Source organism: Poecilia formosa, unplaced genomic scaffold, assembly GCF_000485575.1.
Source record: "Poecilia formosa unplaced genomic scaffold, Poecilia_formosa-5.1.2 Scaffold332, whole genome shotgun sequence".
NCBI lineage: Eukaryota > Metazoa > Chordata > Actinopteri > Cyprinodontiformes > Poeciliidae > Poecilia > Poecilia formosa.
The window spans coordinates 590188-613003 of record NW_006800271.1 but is presented as its reverse complement, the minus strand read 5'-3'; the positions used below and the strand labels follow the sequence as shown (position 1 = coordinate 613003).

General features: G+C 36.1%; 1 protein-coding gene and 1 long non-coding RNA gene across 2 annotated transcripts; one reads left to right on the top strand and one right to left on the bottom strand.

The window, feature by feature from the left end:
- The first annotated feature begins 495 nt into the window (after nt 1-495).
- LOC103152886 (cornifelin homolog B-like) lies at nt 496-4019 on the top strand. Its single transcript, XM_007573540.2, has 4 exons — nt 496-606; nt 1522-1635; nt 1926-2083; nt 3506-4019. Exons 2-4 carry the CDS (start codon nt 1530-1532, stop codon nt 3626-3628), a joined length of 387 nt encoding a protein of 128 aa, XP_007573602.1. The 5' UTR covers nt 496-606; nt 1522-1529; the 3' UTR covers nt 3629-4019.
- LOC107833119 (uncharacterized) lies at nt 1309-22593 on the bottom strand. Its single transcript, XR_001658829.1, has 3 exons — nt 22297-22593; nt 18358-18360; nt 1309-1320 (listed from the first exon to the last, which is right to left on the bottom strand). It is a non-coding gene; the product is annotated as an uncharacterized LOC107833119 (long non-coding RNA).
- Between the last annotated feature and the right edge of the window lie 223 nt (nt 22594-22816).

Sequence of the window (22816 nt, the reverse complement as noted above, 5' to 3'; positions counted from 1 at the left end):
GTTATTTTCATTGTTATACTATTTATTTGTATTCATTTAATTCTTTTTAGTCTTCAACTGACCAGAATTTGCACATAAGTTCATGTGTTTGTCTCATGTCCGTTTTACATCCTTTTAAATATTAAATCCAATGTTATGATCAGTTATTTAATACCTGAGGAGTCATTTCTCCAAATACGTTTTTACTCCTGCTGTAGTAATTTATTAGACGGATACTTTTTTACTTTTACTGGAGTATCTTGACGTAGTTGCAACTCTTATTTCAGTACAATTGGTTTGCTCTATTCTGAATATAGCCCATCCTATTTATTATCCACCCACACAGTAGACAATGCTTTCAACCTTTAGGAATGGAGTTTCAGGAAAGTTTCAGAGTGGCAGCATTTTTTCCACCTCATGCTCAGACGTTCTGAGAGCCTGAGTTGCCCAACCCTTATGAGAAATAGGCGGGGGGAGAAGGATAGTTAGTGCAGGAACAACCAGTAAGTCCAGTTTGCTCTCTGAGGAGGTGTGATGAGATGTGGTTCTGCCAGATTCAAGGTACTTCATTCTAGAGCCAGGATCATCTGCGTCGGGACCCAAAACTCAGCTATCAACCACAAAAAGGTGAGACAGTCAGATTTAAATGTTTGTACATACACCTGTCACAATAAATCCATTAATCGCATGATAATTTAATACAAACTTGATAATTTCCATTTGCATGATTTATTGTTTTTTTTTTTTTCTCTCTCTCTTTCTACCAAGAACTGGATGACAAAAGTCTTCAGTCTGGTGGTTTGGTCTCAACTAGAACTTTTTATTGAAGGACAATTTTGTTTACCGAGACTTCATAATTTTTTATTTATTTATTTTTTTTTGCTATTTCTTTTGTTTTTATTATTTTGGATATGTAATATGTCTTCCAGCTTCAGTTCATTAGTATTTAAAGTTTATTGAAGTTTGTTAATGTGTTACATTACTGTGCCATTGTCATTATATTACTTGAAAATAATCTCAAAACAACAACATTATTGTTTATCACAATAAGTTCTGGGACAACTTATCATCCAGCAAAATTTGTTATCATGAGAGGCCTAACTGTCCATCACTTGTTTTAATTTTAAATATATAGGTTAAAGCTATATTCTTTCTTAAATACATATGTGAAGACAAAAAGATTTACAAATGATGCTTATGAGGCATTTGAGAGATAAAATCAGTAATTTTCTTGAAAATAAGCCAACAAGTTGTTAAGGACCTGACCTAAGAGTTATGTAAAATATTACATTTATTAGGGGAAAAAAATATCTTTATTGTGCAATTTTGATGTCTCTGTCTCTTGACTGTCACTTTGTTTTCTATACAAGTCAATGTCAGCATGATGATAAGCATGAAATTATGATCAAACGTTTGGTCAACTTTGATGGATTGGTTTGTTTCAGGCTGAAACCAAAACACTTATTAGATAGAAAAGAAGATTACTTACGATCCACCTAAATGCTTTGTTCTATATATATGATAACATCTTTCACCCTGTAGACTTTATCATGGAAAAAATCGTGATCCACCAGCCTCATCCAGACCCAGTGGATGTCCCAAACGCTCATGAGTGGGGGAGTGGCATCTGTGACTTCAAGGAAGACACGAAATCATGTAAGAGGGTGAACACCTTTATAAATGTACTGTAACTACATCAGAAGCTCATTATGTAAAAAACCCCAATTAATTCCCATAAAGAAAGGAGATGACACCACAGCAAAAGTATTTCCTGAATGCAGTTTTAGAGGAACTATGTGAGGGTTGATGAAAACCAGGTGACTTCCAGGACATCTCCATTCCTTACTAATAATAACAACATGCCATGTTATTGTTTTTTAACTTTTGTGTCAATCATCTATGAGTTCATCATCGTGAGCCTTTTCATGTTTGTATTGCCCCCTCAGGCTGTCTTGGCTTCTGGTGCTGCCCCTGCTTTGCCTGCATGACTTCCAAAGAATATGGCGAGTGTCTCTGTCTCCCCATGCTGGAATTCTTTAGAGCTTGGATGTCACCCATCACCATGTCCATGAGGACCAGCGTGAGAGAGCGCTACAACATTCAGGTACATGACAAAAATGTATTCCTTCATTCAGTTGGAAATAATTTGTTGTTAGTCCCTCATAAAACAAAAATGAAGTGTTAAAAATCATATTTCCTAGTTAATCAATGTAAGTTTTTTAGTAGTAGTGACCTTTGTTTACAATAATAAGACAGAATGTGAGCACAGAGAAACAGGAAACAGACATGCAGCTAAAAAAACAACAACTTATAACTGGTTGAGCCACCATTGGCTTTAAGCAATGGAAGATTCTGTGGAGGAATTTTGACCCAAATGTTTTAAAAGCGTAGTTTTAATTCCACCCTCTCAATTGGTTCTGACAGATGTTGACCAGGCCACTCTAAAGCCTTATTTTATACTTTTTAAGCCATTCAGAGCTGGACTATTCTTTCTTAAGGTCACTAACTGATAGCCAAATTCAAGATTTCATGCTGGAGAACTTATCTCAGTTTTGGTCTGCAGTGCTTTAGGTTTGGCTCTGGGTTTTTCTGTGAACTCTTTGATGAGTCATTCATGTTTTCTTGGAGTAAGTTTGGTACAACTTTCATTTTGTCTCTGTGTGAGGATCACGTCTCTCGATGTGGTTCACCAGAGTCCCAGAAATTACCTTGTAAGTTTCTCTAGACCAGGGACCGCAATCATTACAATCCAAAGAGATATTTTGGCCCTCGGCCCAGTCAAATGAAGATTGTTTATAGCCACAAATGTTACATGATCTTTTGAGAAAAGGAAAACTGATCTGAAATACCTGCAGCAGGCAACATGTTGTCATCTTTAAAGAACCACAGTTTTATGACTATTTAGAGGATTTAAAATAAAGTAAAGTGGAAAACATTTGCAAAAAGAGTATGCGTACATTCAATTATATGGGATGTTAATATTTGTGGAAAGATGTAAAAAAAATCTTCCAGTCTCCAATATTATATTAAGTGGAACAGATCTAAATAAATGTTATTTGCACTTTTAATATATATATTTTTGTGGAACATCAATGCAATTATTCCATGAAAAAAAATGAAAAAATGCTAAGACCTGCACATATGTTTATTTAAACATTAGTTTGTTCTTTATTATTTTTAGCCAGTTGTTAAGAGCCGTTGTGGGAGATGAAAAAGACGCTTGCAAGAGCCGTTTGTTTCTCATCTGGTTTTGAATTTCTTTAGATGATATTTTGCTCTTAGCATTCTCCATGTCGTCAGGCTCCAGATGAGGAGATTTCCTAACTCTGCATGTGTGGCAGTAATCAGGAATGGAATTGGCTTTGAAGTTAAACATTTGAGTTTACTCCATTTATCTTTGTCTAATTTAAAACTTTTCTTAATTTACACAAATAATCACCAAAAATAACTTTCCTATGTAACAGATTCAGCAAAAGGTCTGAGTTTCTAGGTCTAACTTGATCAAATGAATCTGCCTGATTCACAGGGCTCCATTGCGATGGACTGTGTGTGTGCCACCTTCTGCACGCCTTGTGTTTGGTGTCAAATATCCAGAGAGCTACAAAGAAGGAAACGCGACGTCGTCTTGGTCAACGCAAAAACTGTATGAGCTCATTCTGATCGTCGGAGCTTCCATGTTTAAACGATGAGTAGAGATCTAGAATGTACTAAATGTGTAAAAACTAAATTGTGAAAATATGTTGATTTATGACACAATGAAGAGTGAAGGATTCTAGTTTTATATTTTTTATGTCAGAAAACATTTTCTTTTTTTTTTTTTTTTTTTTTTTTTTTTTTTTTACCCAGATTTGTGTTTTAACTTTGTTCTGATACAATCAGGGTATGAAAATTGTACAATATGTAAGGATGACTTGTAATTATTTAGTTTAAATGTAAATTCTGCTCTGTTATTTGTTTAGTTGGAAGTTAGGAAGACACAATAAATAAAAAACATTAATCCAAATGTCTACGCTAAGTCAAATAAAACTCCTATAATGAAAGTTTTTATGTTGCTATAAATTACCAGAGGTGGGTGGAGTCAGCAAAAATGTTACTTAAGAGTAAATAAAAGTAAAAGAAAACATCCAAGAAATTATTCAACAAAGAGTAAACAAATATTTTCGTTGTAAAATATTAAATCAGTTATTTATGAATTCTGGTATTTTAAAGACTGAAATGAAAAGCTATCACAAATAAATAACAATCACAAAAGTAATTTTAAGAACAAGAAACACTTCCAGATATATTTTTTCAATGTAAAACTTAAGACACAGATGACTCAGCAGGCTCAACAAATGAATCGCAGATGGAAAATCACATTAGAATAACAAAGCTGGTGTATAAACAAGAGGTCTCACTTTACTGTAAACTGTAAATCTGTGTCTCACCCGTTTATGTTTAAAACATGTTTTTCCCCCTTCATTTAATGAAGTGAATGTTCTGAAAATTTCCTGAAATAAGAGTAGCAATACTTCAAAAAAATATTTGTCAAATAAAATTAAACAGTACAGGACAGTAAAACTACTAATACAAATAAAATGTTTCCTAAAAATTACTTTAGTAAATGCAATGGATTAGTAAATGCAATGGAACTGAATTGCTCCTCTCTTCTCCTCTCCTCTCATCTCATCTCATCTCATCTCATCTCATCATTAAATTGGGTGATTTTCGTTTCTCCAGAAAACTGCAATCAACCTGGTTGTGCAAGATCAGCATAAAACAGATAATGGTTATTTTATCTACAAAACTGAAATATTTTCCAGTGGTAAACCTGACATAGTGAGACAGAGGGAAGAGAAAAAATACTGAAGGACCACATTGACCGGAGCACTTTGATAGATATCCTGTCGATTAGATGGGTGAGTATTCATCACAGTGGCCAAGGGTCAAAGTTCAGGAAATTTCAACTTTGACCTGCTTTAGCACATGCTCCACAGATCTGCACACAACTCAGCAACACATTCAATATGAAAGTTTTGTAAAGTTATTAGTAAAAGCAGAAAACCCCCGAATGAACAAACTTAAGCTTATTTTTTCCCTGAAACATAACCTCTGAACGGCTCAAACCTTGGACACAGAACTCAGAATTAAGTTCATTTAATGTTGCTAGGTTACAGAAAACTTTTTCTCTAATTACTCATGTTTATTTCAAACAAGTAATCATATGTTTTTTCTTGATATGTATTTATTTTGGACCAATTTCTCCTTTTCCGAGAAATTGGAAAAGGAGAAATTGGTCCTCAAACCCTCATTTGAGGAGATAACCATGATGCTTATCTCCTCAAATGCTACTTTTTTTCCAGTTGGAAGTAACGGTAATGTAAAGATAAATTGACCTGGGGAAAGATCATTTTGGGACGGCTGTATTTGTTTTGAGTGAAGTATGACAGCCACCAGGTGGAGCCGTTGCCTTTACAGTTTGTTTCTCATAGGTGAGGTCATTGTGGGATGTGCTGGGTCATACTGGTGTATTTATCAGGCATAAAAATCTGTAATTTGGAGAAAGTTTTTTTTAATGCATAATTTATTACTTACTTACATAATACTCAGTTGTTTATAACATATACAACTGCTTTTAAATATGAACAACTAGGCTCATTGTCATGGGATCTTAATAAACCAATTAAAATATCTAGAGTGTAAGATTCTAATATTTTGATTTGTCAAAGATTATTTTCTAGACATTTTAAGATTTAGTAAATATTTGCTAACACTTTATTTGTTGTGGTGTTAATGACACCTGTCATGAACATGACATGACAACATGACAGGTAAATATGACACAACACCTGTTATGAACATGAAGGAGTCTTTATGAATGTCTATGACTGTTGTCATGAAGCGTTATTAAATAATGACATTTTTCATGTAAAATTGCTCTAAAAGTTGCATTGAAAGTTCATTAAAAGTCCCAACTTTGCATTCAAGGGTCATTATTTACAAAAGAACACAAAGGTGACACTTTTAATGGACTTTTAATGCAACTTTTAAAGCAAATTTGCATTTAAAGTGTCATTATTTACCAAATGACACTTCATGACAACTGTCATAGACATTCAAAAAGACTCTTTCATGTTAATGACAGGTGTTATGTCATGTTTATGACAGAGTCATGTCAGTCTTATGCACCCCATTCAAATGAAGTGGCATCAGTTATTTTTATGGATTTTTACAAAAAATCAAAAACCAATTCACAACAAAATCTGCTTCAGTCCCATCCAGTCATACAGGCAGATATTTAAAACAATATAAATTGATCCAATTTATCAAATAATGCAGACACGTTTGGTTTATTATTCAAATTTTAAAATGTGTTGTATCCGAAGGAAACCCAGTCAACTGCATAGAGTCACTTTTTCTCGACTAGCCTCAGTGGTATTGTATTTATTTTTGCATTGAGTTGCTCTGCATTAAGCTTATGTAGACAATCCCACACAGTTTCCAGCCTATTTCCTACCCATATGGACCCCACATGTAAATGTTGGGTGGGTCTTGTCTGGACTGGGAAGGCCTTGGGATCCCCCAGGACGAGTTTCGAGTCTTACTAATGAGAGGGAGGTCTTGGTTTCCCTAGAGAGCCTGTCTATTCATCAAAAGTGTTGAAAAATACACTTTGTAGGATGTTTTGGATGAAACTGCATAAAATAAATCAAGAAACATTACCCTAGTTACTGAGCAGGGGGTCTGTTGATCCAGCATCAACTATAAAGTTTCTTGTGGTGAAGACGGAGCCTTGGTTTTTCACCTCTCAGTTTTCCGAATTCCTTCTATAAACGGAAAATAATCTACAGACAGGTTAAACTTCTTCTGTTGAGTGGTAAACTTTTGTTGTCATAATCATGTCATATTTTACCCAGTTGCTCCCAGTAAACCTCCCTACTGCTTTGGTCAGCTTTGTGCTCCTGCGGAGGGAATCCTTCCCCACTGTTGGAACACTTGGCTCTGGTGTTCAATGTGAATTGCTCAGTGGGTTGTTTTTAATGGGATTATAATGACAGTTATGGTTTGCAAGAATTGATGTTTGTGACTTTTATGAGGTGTGATCGAAGGGGCGTGTCCCGGCGGCTCATAAAGGCTGCAGGAATGTTAATTGGTCGAAGCTATTGCTGCCGTCTTTGTTCTGTACTTTCATACTGGGCTTCTGTTGCGCCCGTTAAAGGCCAAAGAACTGATTTAAAATCTGTGACTTGAACCCCAGCCCTCCATCTCCACACAAACCATCCTCCTCCCTCCTCCACACATATGCACACACTTTATCCCACCCATACAAAACCTCTACCCTGGTCACCTTCTGCCATTTTTTCTTCCATTCTCTCGTTTTTCTTGCTTTCTTTCTCTCATGCTCATGTTTAGGCTTTGTTTGAAGCTTTAAACCTATCCATCCATCTATTGTCTATACCTGCTTATCCTTGCAGGGTCATGGGGATTTGGTACTTATCTCCAGTGATCACTGGGTGAGAGGCGGGATACATCCTGCACAGGTTACTAGTCCATCCCAGGGCAACACAGAGACAGACAGGAAGGAAAAAAACATGCACATACTCACAACCAATTTCGAGAGACCAATTAATCTTAAAAGGGACTCCTGATGCAAATTTCACATTTTGCACATATTTAGTCTTCCGTTTAGGTCTCCACTGCTCGTAAAAACAACCCAAGTGCTTAAAAAAAACACCCAGCCATTTTTTGGGAATAAGTAAATGTTTTTTGAGTCTGGAAAAGCCTCCTGAATGTTAAGTCACAATCAACGGGCACTGTGTCATTACCTAGCAACTCCAGCCAAACCTAGCCTGTCATCTAGCAACCCAAGCAGAGTTCCAGCACCTTTGGTCAGCTGGTTTTATCGCTGTCTTGCAATTTTATTGCTGTCTTGCAATTACTCAATACTCAAATGACCTTTTTACAGAAGTCTTTTTTTTTTTTTTACTTTTACCTGAGTAATTTCTTGAAGTGCTACTTTTTAATCCTATTTGAGTACAATGTTTGGGTAGCCTAGCCAGCTCTGGTGAAATCACACTGAAGGGCTTTAAGAATGCTTGACAGACCACTAAAAGGCAGCTATATGACATCAAAAGAAATGCATAAAAGCTCCCTGGTGTAGACTCTGACTTTGTCCATCATTAAACTGAATCATCTCAGCTCAATTACTGCAGCAACGTTCTCTACAGTAGTGGTCCCACATATCCAAAGGTTGAGTTACATCCTCAGCATACCATCAAGTTTTTTAAGACAAGTTTGCTGCAACAGGGAAATGTTTAAAACATACAGGACCGTGGGCCCCGAGTACCAGACCTGGAGACCACTGTCTACTGGATGCACACTTCCCACTGCCATGCAAATCTGAAGACAATACTGCCCTCTGTACGTTTCAGGTCAAATTCCTTGGAAGCTCAACATCTTTGGCACTCCCTATACGACCTTCACCAAGTATCTCGAAATTAACTTCATTCAGTCAGCAGTGGCAATAATTAGCAGTCTTCCTCCAACAAATGTTGGAGACATTTCATCAGAATAGGTTTCAGGCTCCAAACATCTTGAACAGGTTCAGATGGGTCTATGGGCTATGCAGAATATGTTCATTATATTTATTGCACAAAATCATTCTTAGATAACGAGATTTTAGTCTTGTGTTAGTTCTGTTATTCTCATTATTTGTGCTTTGGATTTGTTTAGTTGGATTGTTATTTATTTCTTTTTACTGATCAAGTTTTCTTTCCTCTTTCATTCTATTTGTTCTTGTTTGTTTTTATTCTCCCCTTCAAATAAATTTGCTTAATGAGAACATTTCAAAAATAAAAAAAAAACATTCATTTTTAAATAATACATTTTGTCGCTAGGATGAGGTGGGTTTCTGTTTTGTACTATATTGAAATTGGTTTATATTGCACAACTGCAATGGAAACACTTATTTGCATTATATGAGTCATGTGATCAACAACCGGATGTTGCCACTGGCACAAACCACAAAGTAGAAGATGACAGGAAGTAGTTGGAGAATAATGAGGATGATGGCGAGGCATGTTTTTGAATAATCTATTGTGTGAACAAACATATTCACATGGGACTTTTCTTATTTGATGGACAAACCACAATTGCAAAGTTGTATCTTTTCGACATTAACCTGTCACTAGAGGAATATTGACAAAGTTTTGTTTACGTTTGTAATGGAAACACAGTTAGTGCATGTTGTTTACCCGTATGAGAACATCTTAACATGCAGTTTTGATTAAAAACTATTTGTTCTTCATTTGGTGACATTTCTCACAGTGGTTACAGTCTCCAAGACTTGTACTCAAGTAAGAGTTGCAACACTTCATAATAATATTACTGAAGTAAATGTAACTATCTGCTACCTCCTCTGCCTTCCACAATGAAAATCAAGGGACTTTCACCAGCCTGCTCACTAGAGAAGTTTATGGATCTTTCCTTTGTTCCAGAATGCTGTTATAATGTCACCTGTAATTAATTGTTGGATACTGTGTTGATGGGCCTGAGATGGACACTGGAGGTCACATGATGGATTTGAACCTGAAGAAGCTGGAATCTGCCTAAAGCCGCCAAGCGCCATCCTGTCAGTTCTGTGGTTTTCGCCCTGACAGATGGAGATGTGGACTATCTGCCAGCGTCTCCATAATTTCCTTGGGAAGTGTTCCTTTTAAAAGACAAGGTTGGAGTTGCCAGGGAGTTGGCTGAGATAACGGCTCAGGTTAAGATGAGGGAGGAGGGGGAGGCGCAGTCCAACATGCTATCAGACGATGGGCCTCTGAGCAAACAAACAGCGCTGACCTTTAAAAACAACGGCAGCAGGGAGCAGCTGATAGGGAGAGACGGATGGGTAGAAGTTGGTGATGCTGCAGCATGTATGTGTGTGCATGTCAATGAATGTGTTATGGGAGGTAGGGAACAGGGGGCAAAGGTGCTTGCAGGGCAGAGATTATCTGAAATGTCACCATGTTGATTAAAATGTGGGTGTATATGTTTGATTGGTGGGTTTTCATTTAATTTGTAGAGTTGGATCCCTAAACAGTTAAATGAGAAAAGGGGCAAAGACTATAAAGACCACATAAAGCATGTGGCCAATATGAGCTTTATCTATATTGGCACAGAATTGGATTGACCAGTTAGGGCAGGAAATATACAGATGCTGTCTTTATTTGTTTAGAAAAATATATTTTTCTCCTTCTCGGAGTCTCTACCTCCCTGGAATCTAATGTCACATTACAACTCCAAATTTCTGTATGTTTCTGTTTGACTTTACTGTGCACATCAACACAAAGAAAGGCATAATTGTGAAATGGAAGGAAAAGGATGCAAAAATAAACTTAAAAAGTGGGGTTTGCATTTACAGTCAGCCTTTGCGAGTCAATATTTTGCTGCAACCACAGCTGTAAATCTTTTAGGGCATGCCTCTGGAAGATTTGCACATCTTGAGACTAAAGTCTTGACCAATTCTTTGTCACAGAAAAACTCAAGCTCAGTCATTTTGGATGGAGAGCACCAATTTTCATTCCTAGTGTCTGATTTTCAGTCATATTATGTTTTGAAATATGATCCTCTGCCCTATTTTCAGATCTTCTGAAATTATTTTTCTAAGTTCTGTTAAAGTTCCAACTATTCTGTGTAAAAGCATTCACACAGTAAAATGTGATGATTTTCTATGTGGACAGTGTTTCCAGGTTCAAATTCAAATCAAAAATACTTTATTGATCTTGAAGAGAAACTGAATTTTGTAGCTCATGTTATACAATTTCCTTCACAAATCTGGTTTTAGATGCTTTATAGATGTCTTATGAATTCAACCTCCCTGTGGAATCCAGTGCTATTGAGAAACCTTTAAATAGGCCACCAGTTGGTAGTAAACCGGATTCTGAATACAGTCATATTCTACCTAGTCTTTTGACAATACATTTTCCCACATACATGGTTTTAAAATTTGTTCATGCGTCGTTTCCATTTTTATTTTTATTTTTTACCTATAACTGAATTTATTTGATGTGAATATTTGCCAGTTGCCTCATTATAATTAAGTGTTTTAGGATTAACAAGTCTAATTGGTAAAGAAAAAAAATCTCATAATCAAATAAAATAATCTTACAGATTACTAAGTTTGTACTTTATCATTCAGATATGATTTATTTTTGCTCTTTCAATTTTTTTTGCTTAATATTGACTCCTCCTCCTTTGTGTAGTCAGTTTCCAAAATGTAATTTTTTTAAAAATCAAACAGATTTAAGCAACCAGATAAAATAAAGATAAATAATTGATGTGGTGCAAGGCATGAGGGGAAATCATACGGTCAGTAAAGCTCATTCCCCATGAACACATAGATGAAATCCTTTTGGTCTGTTCATATGTGTGCTCATCCAGACAAACTGGGAAAGCATGGAGTGGGAGGCGCAGCGGCAGAGGGGAGGGAATGTCAGGCAGATCTTTGATTGCTGAACCTTGTCTGTCAGATAGCAGAAGGTCTGAAGCTTCAGCCTCACCAATAAAACACCAGTCATGTCTCCACTGCACAGGTAAACCCAGTTAAAACCTGATTATTGGGTCTTTCTCACCTCTTTTCGTAGAATTTATAATTTTATTTTATTTTTTTTTGTTGCTTTAATCTCTGATGTTTTTATTGTATTTCTCCAAAGTTTTATATTATTTTACATCTGTAAATTGCCATTTTCTTTTTTTTATCCTATTTTTATTTTGTTTTCTGCCAACTTGAATTTGATTTGATAAAATTGTATTAGGTGTACAGTATATCAGCTGTACCAGCAGCAGTCTCTACCTGGATTTTTTCTTTGTCCACTAGTGGGCAGTAGTGTTAGAGGAGGCATGCTTGGAGCTCCTTTGAAGAGGCTCTGCTCTGTTGTTAGCTTTGATATATGGCTGCTACAAGCAACCCGCTAAGTGCATCTCAAGGTTCATTGAACGAGTGAATAAGATCTATAATTCTTACCCAGATGTTTTCTCGGACAAACATTTTCAGGCTTGTTTGGCCTCATGGTGGAAAGGCTCTGGTATTTTATCTGCCCAGTAAACAGAAAGAGAACATTGTATGTGTTAGGCTTTTAATAAAGCTGCACTAAATAATAATGTAAACTGTAAGAAGAGCCCAGTGTTACTCAGCAGGACACAAAGACATAGAGGCTTTCTGGGTCCACTCTTTACATTTTCACGAAAAACGTCAAAAAAATAGCATGACACTTTTTATACCAACACATATTTTTAGTTCCTTGCAGCATGTAAAGTTTGTAGATGTTTTAAAATCAATGGGTGTTTAGAGTCTAGTCTCACAATTACCTGTCACACTCAGCAGGGTTTTAAACTGTCCAGAGCTGCAGTGGGGGGAGGGGGGCTGCAGGCCTGTGTACGTGTGTGTGCACACCCCTGTGTGTATTTAGTCGAATATTTCCAAAAAAGTAAATAAAATTCTTTCACAGCACAATATAAAAAAGAGAAAGTAAAGTCCTTTGTTGAATGATATTTTGTTCTCTTTCTGCCTTAAAATTGTGAGCAGTCGTTAATGAGTGCTAACGTTTTCTCCATAATCTGTTTGTGGTTGCAGTATTTGAGCAGCTTAATAATTAATTGGACATTTTTACCTTCAAATATTGGTAGATTTGCTTTAACATCTTTAAACTTTTACCAGTTAACTAACAGCATGGATTTAGGATCGAAGCATTAAAATATACAAAAAGCTCTACTACCAACAATGATGATAATTTAGTAGAATTATTAATCCCTAATAAAAATGATCATAATAGTCTTAACATAAATGGTTATTGTAGAGATTTTTTTTTAACCCTAACTTCCTTCTTCTAAATACAGCTGTCATCTTTGGAGATTTTTCTTTCCTCTCTCTGCCTGGTGGCAAAATAAAATCCTCACCCAGCCAAGTTTGTTACAGTTCCTGTTTAAGCTATAATTATTCTTCAAACTGCGGAAAAGGGCCAAATTTAGGCAAATAGCCTTTTTCTCTTGTATCCACCCTCTGATTTATGAAGATGAAAACACATCTGCCTCTCTTAAACAACATGTTTTGCAGTTTAAAGTGTGGCCTAAGAAAAATGTAATGCCATATTTACACCCCAATGAAACAGGAAGTCATGGGCTGGACTTCAAAAAGTAAATAATACAGTTTAAAATGTTAAAAGTACAACAATTTCTGTGATTTTGTTAAAAACAATAATTTCTTAATGTAGGATTTTTCTCCCTTCTGAATAAATGTTACATATTATTATAATTGAGAAATGTCATTTTCCGTATATATGAAAAGGATTATACTACTGTGATAAAAAATCTATTTATTTTAAAGCTTTTTATTTATATTTTGTGTAGGGCATGGTAAATGTATACAAATGTAGAAGTTGGCATTACTTCTGCAGTTTTTGCCCATTTTGTAATTGTAAAATGTGTTGTTTGCCAGTTTATTGTCTTTACACAGAAGCTGTGGTCATCTGCAATTATTTTGACAAAGTGTCTGTTTGAAAATGTTATCTTTTGATGCACTGGTTTCAATGTTAGGTTCAGTTACAGACAAGTTTATCCATTCAAAAAACAAACAAACAAACAAACAAACTTTCTAGTCTGCAAATATCTTTTTGAGGAATTAAAACCTTTCTAATATAAATGTAAAAAATTAAATGTGGTCCAAAGCTAATTTTGGATCAGTACTTGCTAAGAATTTGACCCCTTCCTGTGCTAATCTCTGCTACTAAATGCACAGTTGTAATACAGTGTAGCTTTACACACAAACAGACCAGATCTAGAAAATCAGCTTGCAGAAACCGTCCTGTGTGAACAGCAGATGGAACGTTCACATATGCAGCCCAGCCACTCTGTAAACAGCGCTCAATCATGGCTGTTAAAGGAAATGGTTTGTTGTCTTTCCCTCTTAATTGGAAGCGTGTCACTTCCTGTGGACGAATGAATCAAAAATCAACCTGGAGATCTGAATTTGAGGAGAATGTCTCTGCCGCAGCAAGGGTCTATTTTCATACGTGTACGTACGTCTCTGCAGCTCAGTCCTCCCTGACCCACGACGCCACTTATTCCAGCCCCCACCTTCACCCTCACCTCCACCTCCAACCCCTCAGACCTAGACTCTTTGTCACCGTGGTGATTGGTAGACTAAACAGCGCGCAATATTCACCAGATCCACGTCCCGCTGGATCATTACAAACATTAAGACGATACAAAGGGAAAAACTCGTGACCCCGCCCCACCTTTGCACCCCCTCACACTCTCTATTTTAAGTACACAATCACACAATCGTGCAATTACATGCACACACACCACACACACACACACCCCCCCACACACGCACACACACACGCACACACACACACAGTCTATATTCTTAACATTCTTCATGCAGTAAACAAATGGACTCATGCAGATGCATCACCTCCGGCAGACAGACACGTTAGGAGGGCTGGGAATGTTTACACGGTCCTGTCGGCCTCTGAGGCCTCATCCCAGCCAGGATGGACCTTCAAGAGGAACATAGAGACAATGTTCAATAGGCAGTACACTTGAACTGATACTGGCCCTGATAACACGAGAATCAGGTTCCGTCATTTATTCTCTGTGTGCTTCAGAAGTTTTTTTTTTTTTTTTTTTTTTTCACATCTAGTAAGATTCAAAGATTTGGCCAAAAGTTCAGATTCATTTGTACAAAGAGACCCAGATGACATGTCATCTCCAAATGCAGGATGCAAATTATTTTTATTATTTTAAATGATTTGTCCTTATTTGTAATTATTTTTTTAGATTGACTTCAAAACTGTGTTTGTTCAGCAAACAAAACTCAAACCTCTCAAAATGGTTGCTTTTGGACACTAATATGTTGAATTAATAACCTCTACAGTGACTGAGACTGGATCAGAATGCACAAAAACAACAATCTGTTTCTGATTTGTTTTGACAGCAAAGTCTCTAAATTAAAGAAAAAACAAACATTAAATAGCTTTTAAAAAATCACCAGAGCAACAAAATATTATGTGGAAATGAAATATTAAAGAAATATTTGTTTTACAAGTGTCAAAACAGGCTTAATTTGCCAACTTCATTCTCTCAGATGTGCATGAATGTTTCAAATTTTGCTGAACAGTAATCTTTATCTTGGGATTTTTTTTTTTTTTTTAATACATTTTTTATCTGGTTTTATACAGGCATGGAAAAAATCAGTTGTATTCAAAATGTTTTTATGTTCACCTTTTGCTGACATGTTTCAGATTTAAGCTGCTGCACATTTGATTTGTAACATGTGGTAGGTAATGTGAACAGGTTTATTGGAAGGCAACACAAAAGATTTCCCCAATGAGACAAATGAAAAAAAAAATTATTATTTTAAAATATGAGATGCCAACAATGGGGGGAAAAAAAATCAGGACTTTTTAAAATGCTTTGTAAATGTTTATTTTACTCAACATAAAGCTACGTCAGTATTTTGTCTGAGGTATTTTATAGCCTGAATTGAAAATACGAGTATGACATGATTTTCTCTCATCTAGAGGTCATTGTTAGTGACTAAGATTAGCATATTACAGTCATCAGTTTAATATTAGCTCCAAAATGTGTTAAAAGCTTTAAAAATAATCACTTTTATTGTAGAAGCATAATCTCACACAGAAAAAAAATGCTAAATCAGTCTTCAATATAAGCACAATTATGCATTACATAACTGCATTTAGAAAAAAAATATTGTAGCCTCTACCCAAAATGGATTATTGGGTCGTTTTGGCAGGATTAGGATCCCAACCTTGTCTGTACAGCAATACAGACAAGGTTAATCCAGAAATAAATTCAACTTGCTTTAATGACTGAGTAATTATTCCCTATGGGCAAAATCTACAAAGTACCTGCAAGAATGTCAATAATTGTGGCTCTGGTGATTTTTGTAAAATATCTGTTCTTTGAGGACCACTCCTGAAATGTTCTCAATTTTGTAGTATGAAGTTTTGCTGCAGCAAATAATTTCAGTATAACCTGAACGTCACTAAATGTTCTATTGTAAATTGTTAGTTGTCATCATCGTCATCATCCGTTTGTCCAACTGTCTCCCAGACTTCACCTCTTCCAGTATCTCTGGAGGAAGCCCGAGACGTTCCCAGGCCAGCTGACAGACACACAAGCGCACTAGGGCAAATGACAGATTGGTGATACTTCAGATCATTGTTGTGCTACATAACAGAGTACACTTTAGGTTAACATTAAGAGCTGGTCACCGGGGAATTTCCTGCATAATTTTTTTGAAAGACAATAATTCATAATTCTATAAATTGAGCCAAGTCAGCCACATTCTGAAGACAAAGATGTTTGATTGTAGGTAGTCAACTATGTTCTTTTTTCCTATGTTAGCTTCATTGTGACATCTTTGGCAAATCATCAGCATTGGTTCTGGCCTTTGAACTCTCCTTTCAATCCCATTTCAAGTCACTCTCTCATTTTGATTGTTGAATCAAAATGAGAGGCATCCTTAGTTGCTTCAACTGAGGCAACTAAGGATGTTTTTTCTGGGATTTCTTTTGTTACGACCTGGATGAGTGGTTGGTGCTTTCTTGGAGTCATTTTGGCATCCCAGAAAAGGAAAGAATCACGGTGTTCTATATTTTCTCTATTTGTGGACAATGACTTTCCCTGGATTAAAATATGTTGATAATTTCTCTTTCTGTTCTGTTTTTGGATTTCTTTAGATTGGGACATGATTTATTGCTTTTAGTCTACTTCATGTTGCCTGAAAAGTTTCTATTTAGGAAATTTAATTACTCTTGTGGTCTGGTAGTAATAATGCCTGAATGTAGGTTAAAGGTGATCTCAGCTTTCCAAAATATCTGGTTAATTACACGTCTTTTAAGATTTATCAAGTAAGAAGAATGAATCTTCGCACATTTCAGACTTGGTCTACTTAGTCTGGTAATCTTTGATTCATTAGTTTTGATCTGAAGCATTTAATCTGTAGGGGGGGAAATACTTTTAGACTGCTCTGTAACATAGTATTAGCTGCAACATGTGAAATGTTTTTGATATAGGAAAGCAATGAGACGTTGAAGCTTTTTGTTCTGATCTCAGTAGGCCACTTGCTCCAAAATGGATAGTTTTGGTGCCCCACTTTGAATGAGATAAGATAAAATAACACTTAACTGATTGCCACAGGAACATGCTACAAGTGGGCTCTTGTATCCTGAAAGCAGGGAGTTTCTATCATGAACTTAGTCTCTGGCTTTTAAATAAAGATTTCAGGGACCACGCAGAGCCAAAATAGAGTCTGCGCTGTTTTCAGACAAGTCTCGTAACTAAATAAGAACCAGCCAGGAGACATGTTGGAGTCCCAGCGGCCCCTGGATCCGATGGAGCTGACCACATTCTACCTAGACTCCACATTAGTCAGAAAGATATACGCCACTTCCTAAGAGAGAAGGAAAGAAAGAGAGTGAGAGAGAGAGAGAAACACTGTCGTCTTCATCAGTCAAGTCCCATGGCCGATGAACTTCTATCGTCTCCAAGGTTGATAACAAGCCTCTTAAGCATGGCGGCCAATCAAGCTCAAAGGAGGGAGAGATAGTGGTGGAAAAGAAGAAATCTGCCCGTGGATGTGGAGATGTCTTTCTCCCTCTCCTTCCTCCTCATTTTCAATTTTCCCTTATCTTCCTCTCTCCACAGGGGGAGGTGGAGGGAGGCCTAATAGCTTGTGAGGAGGAGGAGGGTGGGGTTAGGCCTCCCGTCTCTCCAGAGTCTTTTTACATACCAGTCATTCACTTTAACTGGGGAGAGAGAGAAACAGAAAATGTCCAGATTAATCATCCAGGGTCACACAGCTTCCATGTTGCCCTCAAAAACAGAGACAGAAAAAAGAAAAAATAAAAGTCACGAGAAGAGATGATCTGTCCCAGACGTTAGCCTTGTCTTTGATGTCCGTGCCATCACATTAAACTGAAATAAACAGAAACAAGTGGCCACTGCCGAAGCTCTGTTCAGTGGATTTCATCAGCCTCACCAAGCATGATCCACTCGACATAAAAAAATAAAAGCCAAATAAAGTATTTTCTTTGACTACGAAATTTGGTGAAACTCTATGAGAATCTTTGGCATCGATCGTGACTTAGAACTTTTCTGCACAAAATTTTCCTCTCTTTCACAACTTTCCTGACATTACTCCTAAACATTCCCTTTAACCAAGTGCTCACAACCCGGCTGGACCCATTCCACGACAATGATATAATGTGGGGAAATTGAGAGCTCAGTAAGAGCAGAGATAAGCAGCACATGAATGAGTCAAACAGCGGAGGAGCTGAAAAGATCTGCGGCCACGCTGAGGTATGCCTCAAGATAAATGGTAATTACATGCTCACTGTGACAAAGATAGCATTCTGATAGTTTGCAGGCTTAAATTTTATAACACACCATCGAATTTGTACAGAACCCAAAAGTGAGAGGTGTGGCCGTAAATCAGTTTTATTGGAGAAAGTCTTTCTTCAGAATAGGAGCGTTACAAATCGCCTCTCAGAAGGAATCAGAGGAAGTGAGACCTCAACTGTGGGAAAAAGGATTTATCCTTCATTAGGACGATCTGCCCACATGTTTGGTGATGTTTACAGACAATAGGTATTTATATTCTCCTAATCTGAGAACTTTTTGGTTTTCACAACTCATATATACCAAGTATTTTTGTTGTTTCTAGTCTTGAAATAAGAGAAAACTAATTTATAAGTAACCTTTTGGCAAGATATAGTAGTTTGTTTCAAATCAATAATTATTTAGTATTGATAAAAATAGTACTAGTTCTACTGGCAGATTATTTCACTTATAACACAAGCAAAATATCTTATTATAAGTGAAATAATCTAAAACAAGCTCCTACGTTGTGCTGACAAGTTATTTCTGGCTTAGTTTTGTCTTATTTCATGTTTACTAAAAATGTATGCACTAAAAACTAGACCAAAAGTACTTGGGAAGAAGTTTTTCTTACGATGCAATGTAAAGAAACCTATTTTGAACATTCTCATAAAAAAAATAAAATAAAATAAATAAAAAAAAAACTAAGCATTTGACGAGTAAAAAAAAAAAAAAAAAAACTAAGCATTTGACGAGTGATAAGAAGATGGAACAGTAGAATACTGTGATTTATTGGGGCAAAGGAAGGAATCTCATGTTTGCTGTGGTTAAAACTCCCATCACTGTCAGGGTCTGATAGCTACTCACATAATTGTTGGATTGAGCTAGTTTTGTGGGAGTTTGGCGATAAACCCAATTTGTTCAAAGCAATTTAACACCTTCATGACATATCTATTGCTTTTTGCATAGACCCAAATATGAAGTAATTGTGTATTTTTCAAACATTCAGTTGCTTTACGAAGTACAGGTGGAATTCCCTTTCTGCCTTCCAGGCTGAATAAATTCTTCATGCTGCATTTTTGTTCATCCACATTCATAGAACAGCAGTGCAAATGTTTTTTGGCTCTTTTACACCACAGATATTTTTTTTTATTAATCTATTCCTTGGATTTACAGTTCAAAATATTGACATAGCCAATCTAAAATTATATTCCTTAATAAAATGCATTTAATAACAACATAATGCAATTTAATAAAGCGAAACTGTGTTTCCCCATTACACCTTTGTACTGTGTAAGTTAGTCCCAGTCCAGGTTGGTGTTTTTTTTTTTCATTTATGACATGTTATTTCTTCCTTATTTGATTATTTTTGTGATTGTTCTATACATAAAACTTCTAATATGTGCAGAAAATTAACTTTTAATATGATTCTTATAAAAAGTTAGGCAAACTGTCACTATCATGGCAGAAACATAACATTTGACCAAGTATTTTTTGTCCAGTTTGTATCTTAATACATTTGAAATAAGACAAAACTATCTTACAAGTAAGATTTCAGTAAGATTTAGACGCTTGTTTTAAGCCAGTAATTCCTTAATATTGATTAAAAACTTATAGTTCCACTGCGAAAGAGGCAGACTCTCTGTAGCTTCATGAAGTTGTGTGAAGTTATGGTGAAGGGTATTTTAGGTCAAATATGATAAGAGTGTTACAAGTTTGCTCTCTCTTTTTTCCCACAACTCCCCCTTTCTTTAACGTACCTCCTCCTCTTTCCACACCTTGTCTCTTCTCTGCCTCACATCAGCTTCCCTTATATCATCACATTTGGGCAATGAATCGTAAACTCTTTTCTTTCAAACTACATTTCCCTCAACCTGGAGGGAAAAGTAAATTTTTCTTGCTTTGCATCATTTGGCTGCATGACTGATGAATCTTTAAAGCAGTGGTTCTTAACCGTTTTTGAGGTACCGAACCCACCAGTTTTATATGCACATTCACTGAACCCTTCTGTAGTGATAAATAAAATAAGATTCCCCCCCCTCCCCAAATTCAAGACATAGGGGTGCCCCAACTAGAGTCTAGTTGGGTCACCCCATGATCACTAGGTCTTCTTAAAAGGTAGAGTCTCTGAGAACAGTTCTTCAAAATATAGTCAGTGTTTTCAGCAAAGTTGAGCTGACTGTCCAGGAACGACCCAAGGTATTTAAAGTTTGCCACAGTTTCAACAGGTTGGCCATCGAGAGAAACTGGAAACACTTTAAGGTCTTGTTTAGATCATTTAATTAGCTCTACATTCTTAAGAGAATGAAAAATTTATAATAAATAATAAAGACTGCGGTATTCTGATTTAGTAATGTAATTATATTAGTTGTGTTACCACCCCCACGCCACTAGAGGCAGTAGCAACCCCGAAACCATGCTGAGAGTGGAGCTCCTTCAATCAGTGCTCCTCCGCAGCACTGTTTGGCGAAGCAATGTAACGTGATCCTCTGCAGCAAGTGATGACAAAGCATTGTTGTGACTTATACTTTTATTCATAAATTTAACCTGGTTTTAATTAAGCTCGATAAGACAGAGACTTTGATATTGTGAGGTTGTTGTTCTAACTCGTTCATCAATGTTTTTATCTTCAACATATGTTTGCAGTCTAAGCAAATGAAGATGAANGGAACCACTTTAAGGTCTTGTTTAGATAATTTAATTAGCTCTACATTCTTAAGAGAATGAAAAATTTATAATAAATAATAAAGACTGCGGTATTCTGATTTAATAATGTAATTATATTAGTTGTGTTACCACCCCCACGCCACTAGAGGCAGTAGCAACCCCGAAAAGATGCGACTAAGGAGCAGATTTAGAAGTACAGCGTAAACTACAGAATTTGGTAAAAACGGTGAATTTTGCTGAAGTAATTAAAGACACAAGTTCAAATCCATGCTGAGAGTGGAGCTCCTTCAATCAGTGCTCCTCCGCAGCACTGATTGGCTAAGCAATGTAACGTGATCCTCTGCAGCAAGTGATGGCAAAGCGGGGCGTCATCACAAGTGTGTCTTTACCTCCGTGGCAGAAGTTCCGCCGAACCCCTGAGACCGACTCATCGAACCCCTGCCCAGGTGAAAAAAGTACACTTTAGTATATTTCAAACATACTTAAATTTGTGAAAATACACTTTAAGTATACTAAGTATTAAGTGTACTACCTATAAGTATATCTGAAGTATACTAAAAGTATATTTGTACCAATTTCGAAATTAGAACTTTAAACACACTTAAACATAATTGTACCAAAATACACTTTTAATATATTAAATAAAAGTATACTTTAACTGAACAAAATATATATTTGTCCAAGTCTAAATATACACTTGCTCAAGTATATTTAAAATATATTTTGTGTATATTTTAAAATATATGCTCAAAATAGAATTTTTTAAAATTCACTTACTACTTTAGATTGTTATTTTCAGTATGTTTTAAATTACATCTCAGTGTAAATTTTAGGCTAATAAAGTATGCCTTAATTTCCTTTATTTAACCAGGTGAACCCAGATGAGATCCAGATTTCATTTTCAAGAGGGACCTGGGCAGAAGTCTGCAGCACGCAGCAACCTGATTACAAAATAAAACTAATTAATACTTATGCAGAAATATGTATTTTAGGCACCTTTAAAGTGTGTTTAATGTAATATGCATACTTTTTAAGTACCTAAAAAGTGTGAATTTTTAAGTGCCTTAATAATCTTTTAATATTTATTAAAATTGCATACAATAAAAAATTATAATCATGATGTAATATTTAAAAAAGTACCCAATCCATCTTCGGAGGTGTGATGTAAAACCTTATAATCAACGGCATTAGCTCCAGTTCATACTCCAGACCAGATGGTGGCGGTAATGCACACTTTCATTTATTTAAAAAACGCCACAAAGAGAAGAAAAAAACTTGAACGCAGGGAAGATAACAGACGCTGTTCAAATTCGCCATTTTTTACTCGCATAATATTGCCTTAAAAGTAGAGAGGGCCTTGACAATAGTTACTAATTTTGGTAAATTCAAGCTGGTGACGTCTTAGTCTGAGTTAGACGACAACACAACTGGACAACAACCGATGGTAATGAAATGTGTGTCACAAAAGGAGCCTGGAGGGACGAAGGCTGCTAAGTGTTGCTAACTAGCGGTAAGTTTGCTTATTAATTATCTTCGTTTAATTATAAACAGTGCAGTAAAGATATATAACTTACGTTGGTTTCATAAATAATTATTTTATAAATTTTATTGTGACTTGTATGATTATTACTATAGCAATCATTCAGCTTCATGTTATAACTGCATGGAGGCTGTTTGTTGCGACTTATACTTTTATTCATAAATTTAACCTGGTTTTAATTAAGCTCGATAAGACAGAGACTTTGATATTGTGAGGTTGTTGTTCTAACTCGTTTATCAATGTTTTTATCTTCAACATATG

Excerpts from the sequence above, each read along its gene's own strand:
- LOC103152886 (XM_007573540.2), top strand. The coding sequence starts at position 1,530 with ATGGAAAAAATCGTGATCCACCAGCCTCATCCAGACCCAGTGGATGTC. Across the intron at positions 1,636-1,925 it reads CAAGGAAGACACGAAATCAT|GCTGTCTTGGCTTCTGGTGC; the intron begins GTAAGAGGGTGA and ends TTGCCCCCTCAG. Across the intron at positions 2,084-3,505 it reads GAGAGCGCTACAACATTCAG|GGCTCCATTGCGATGGACTG; the intron begins GTACATGACAAA and ends CCTGATTCACAG.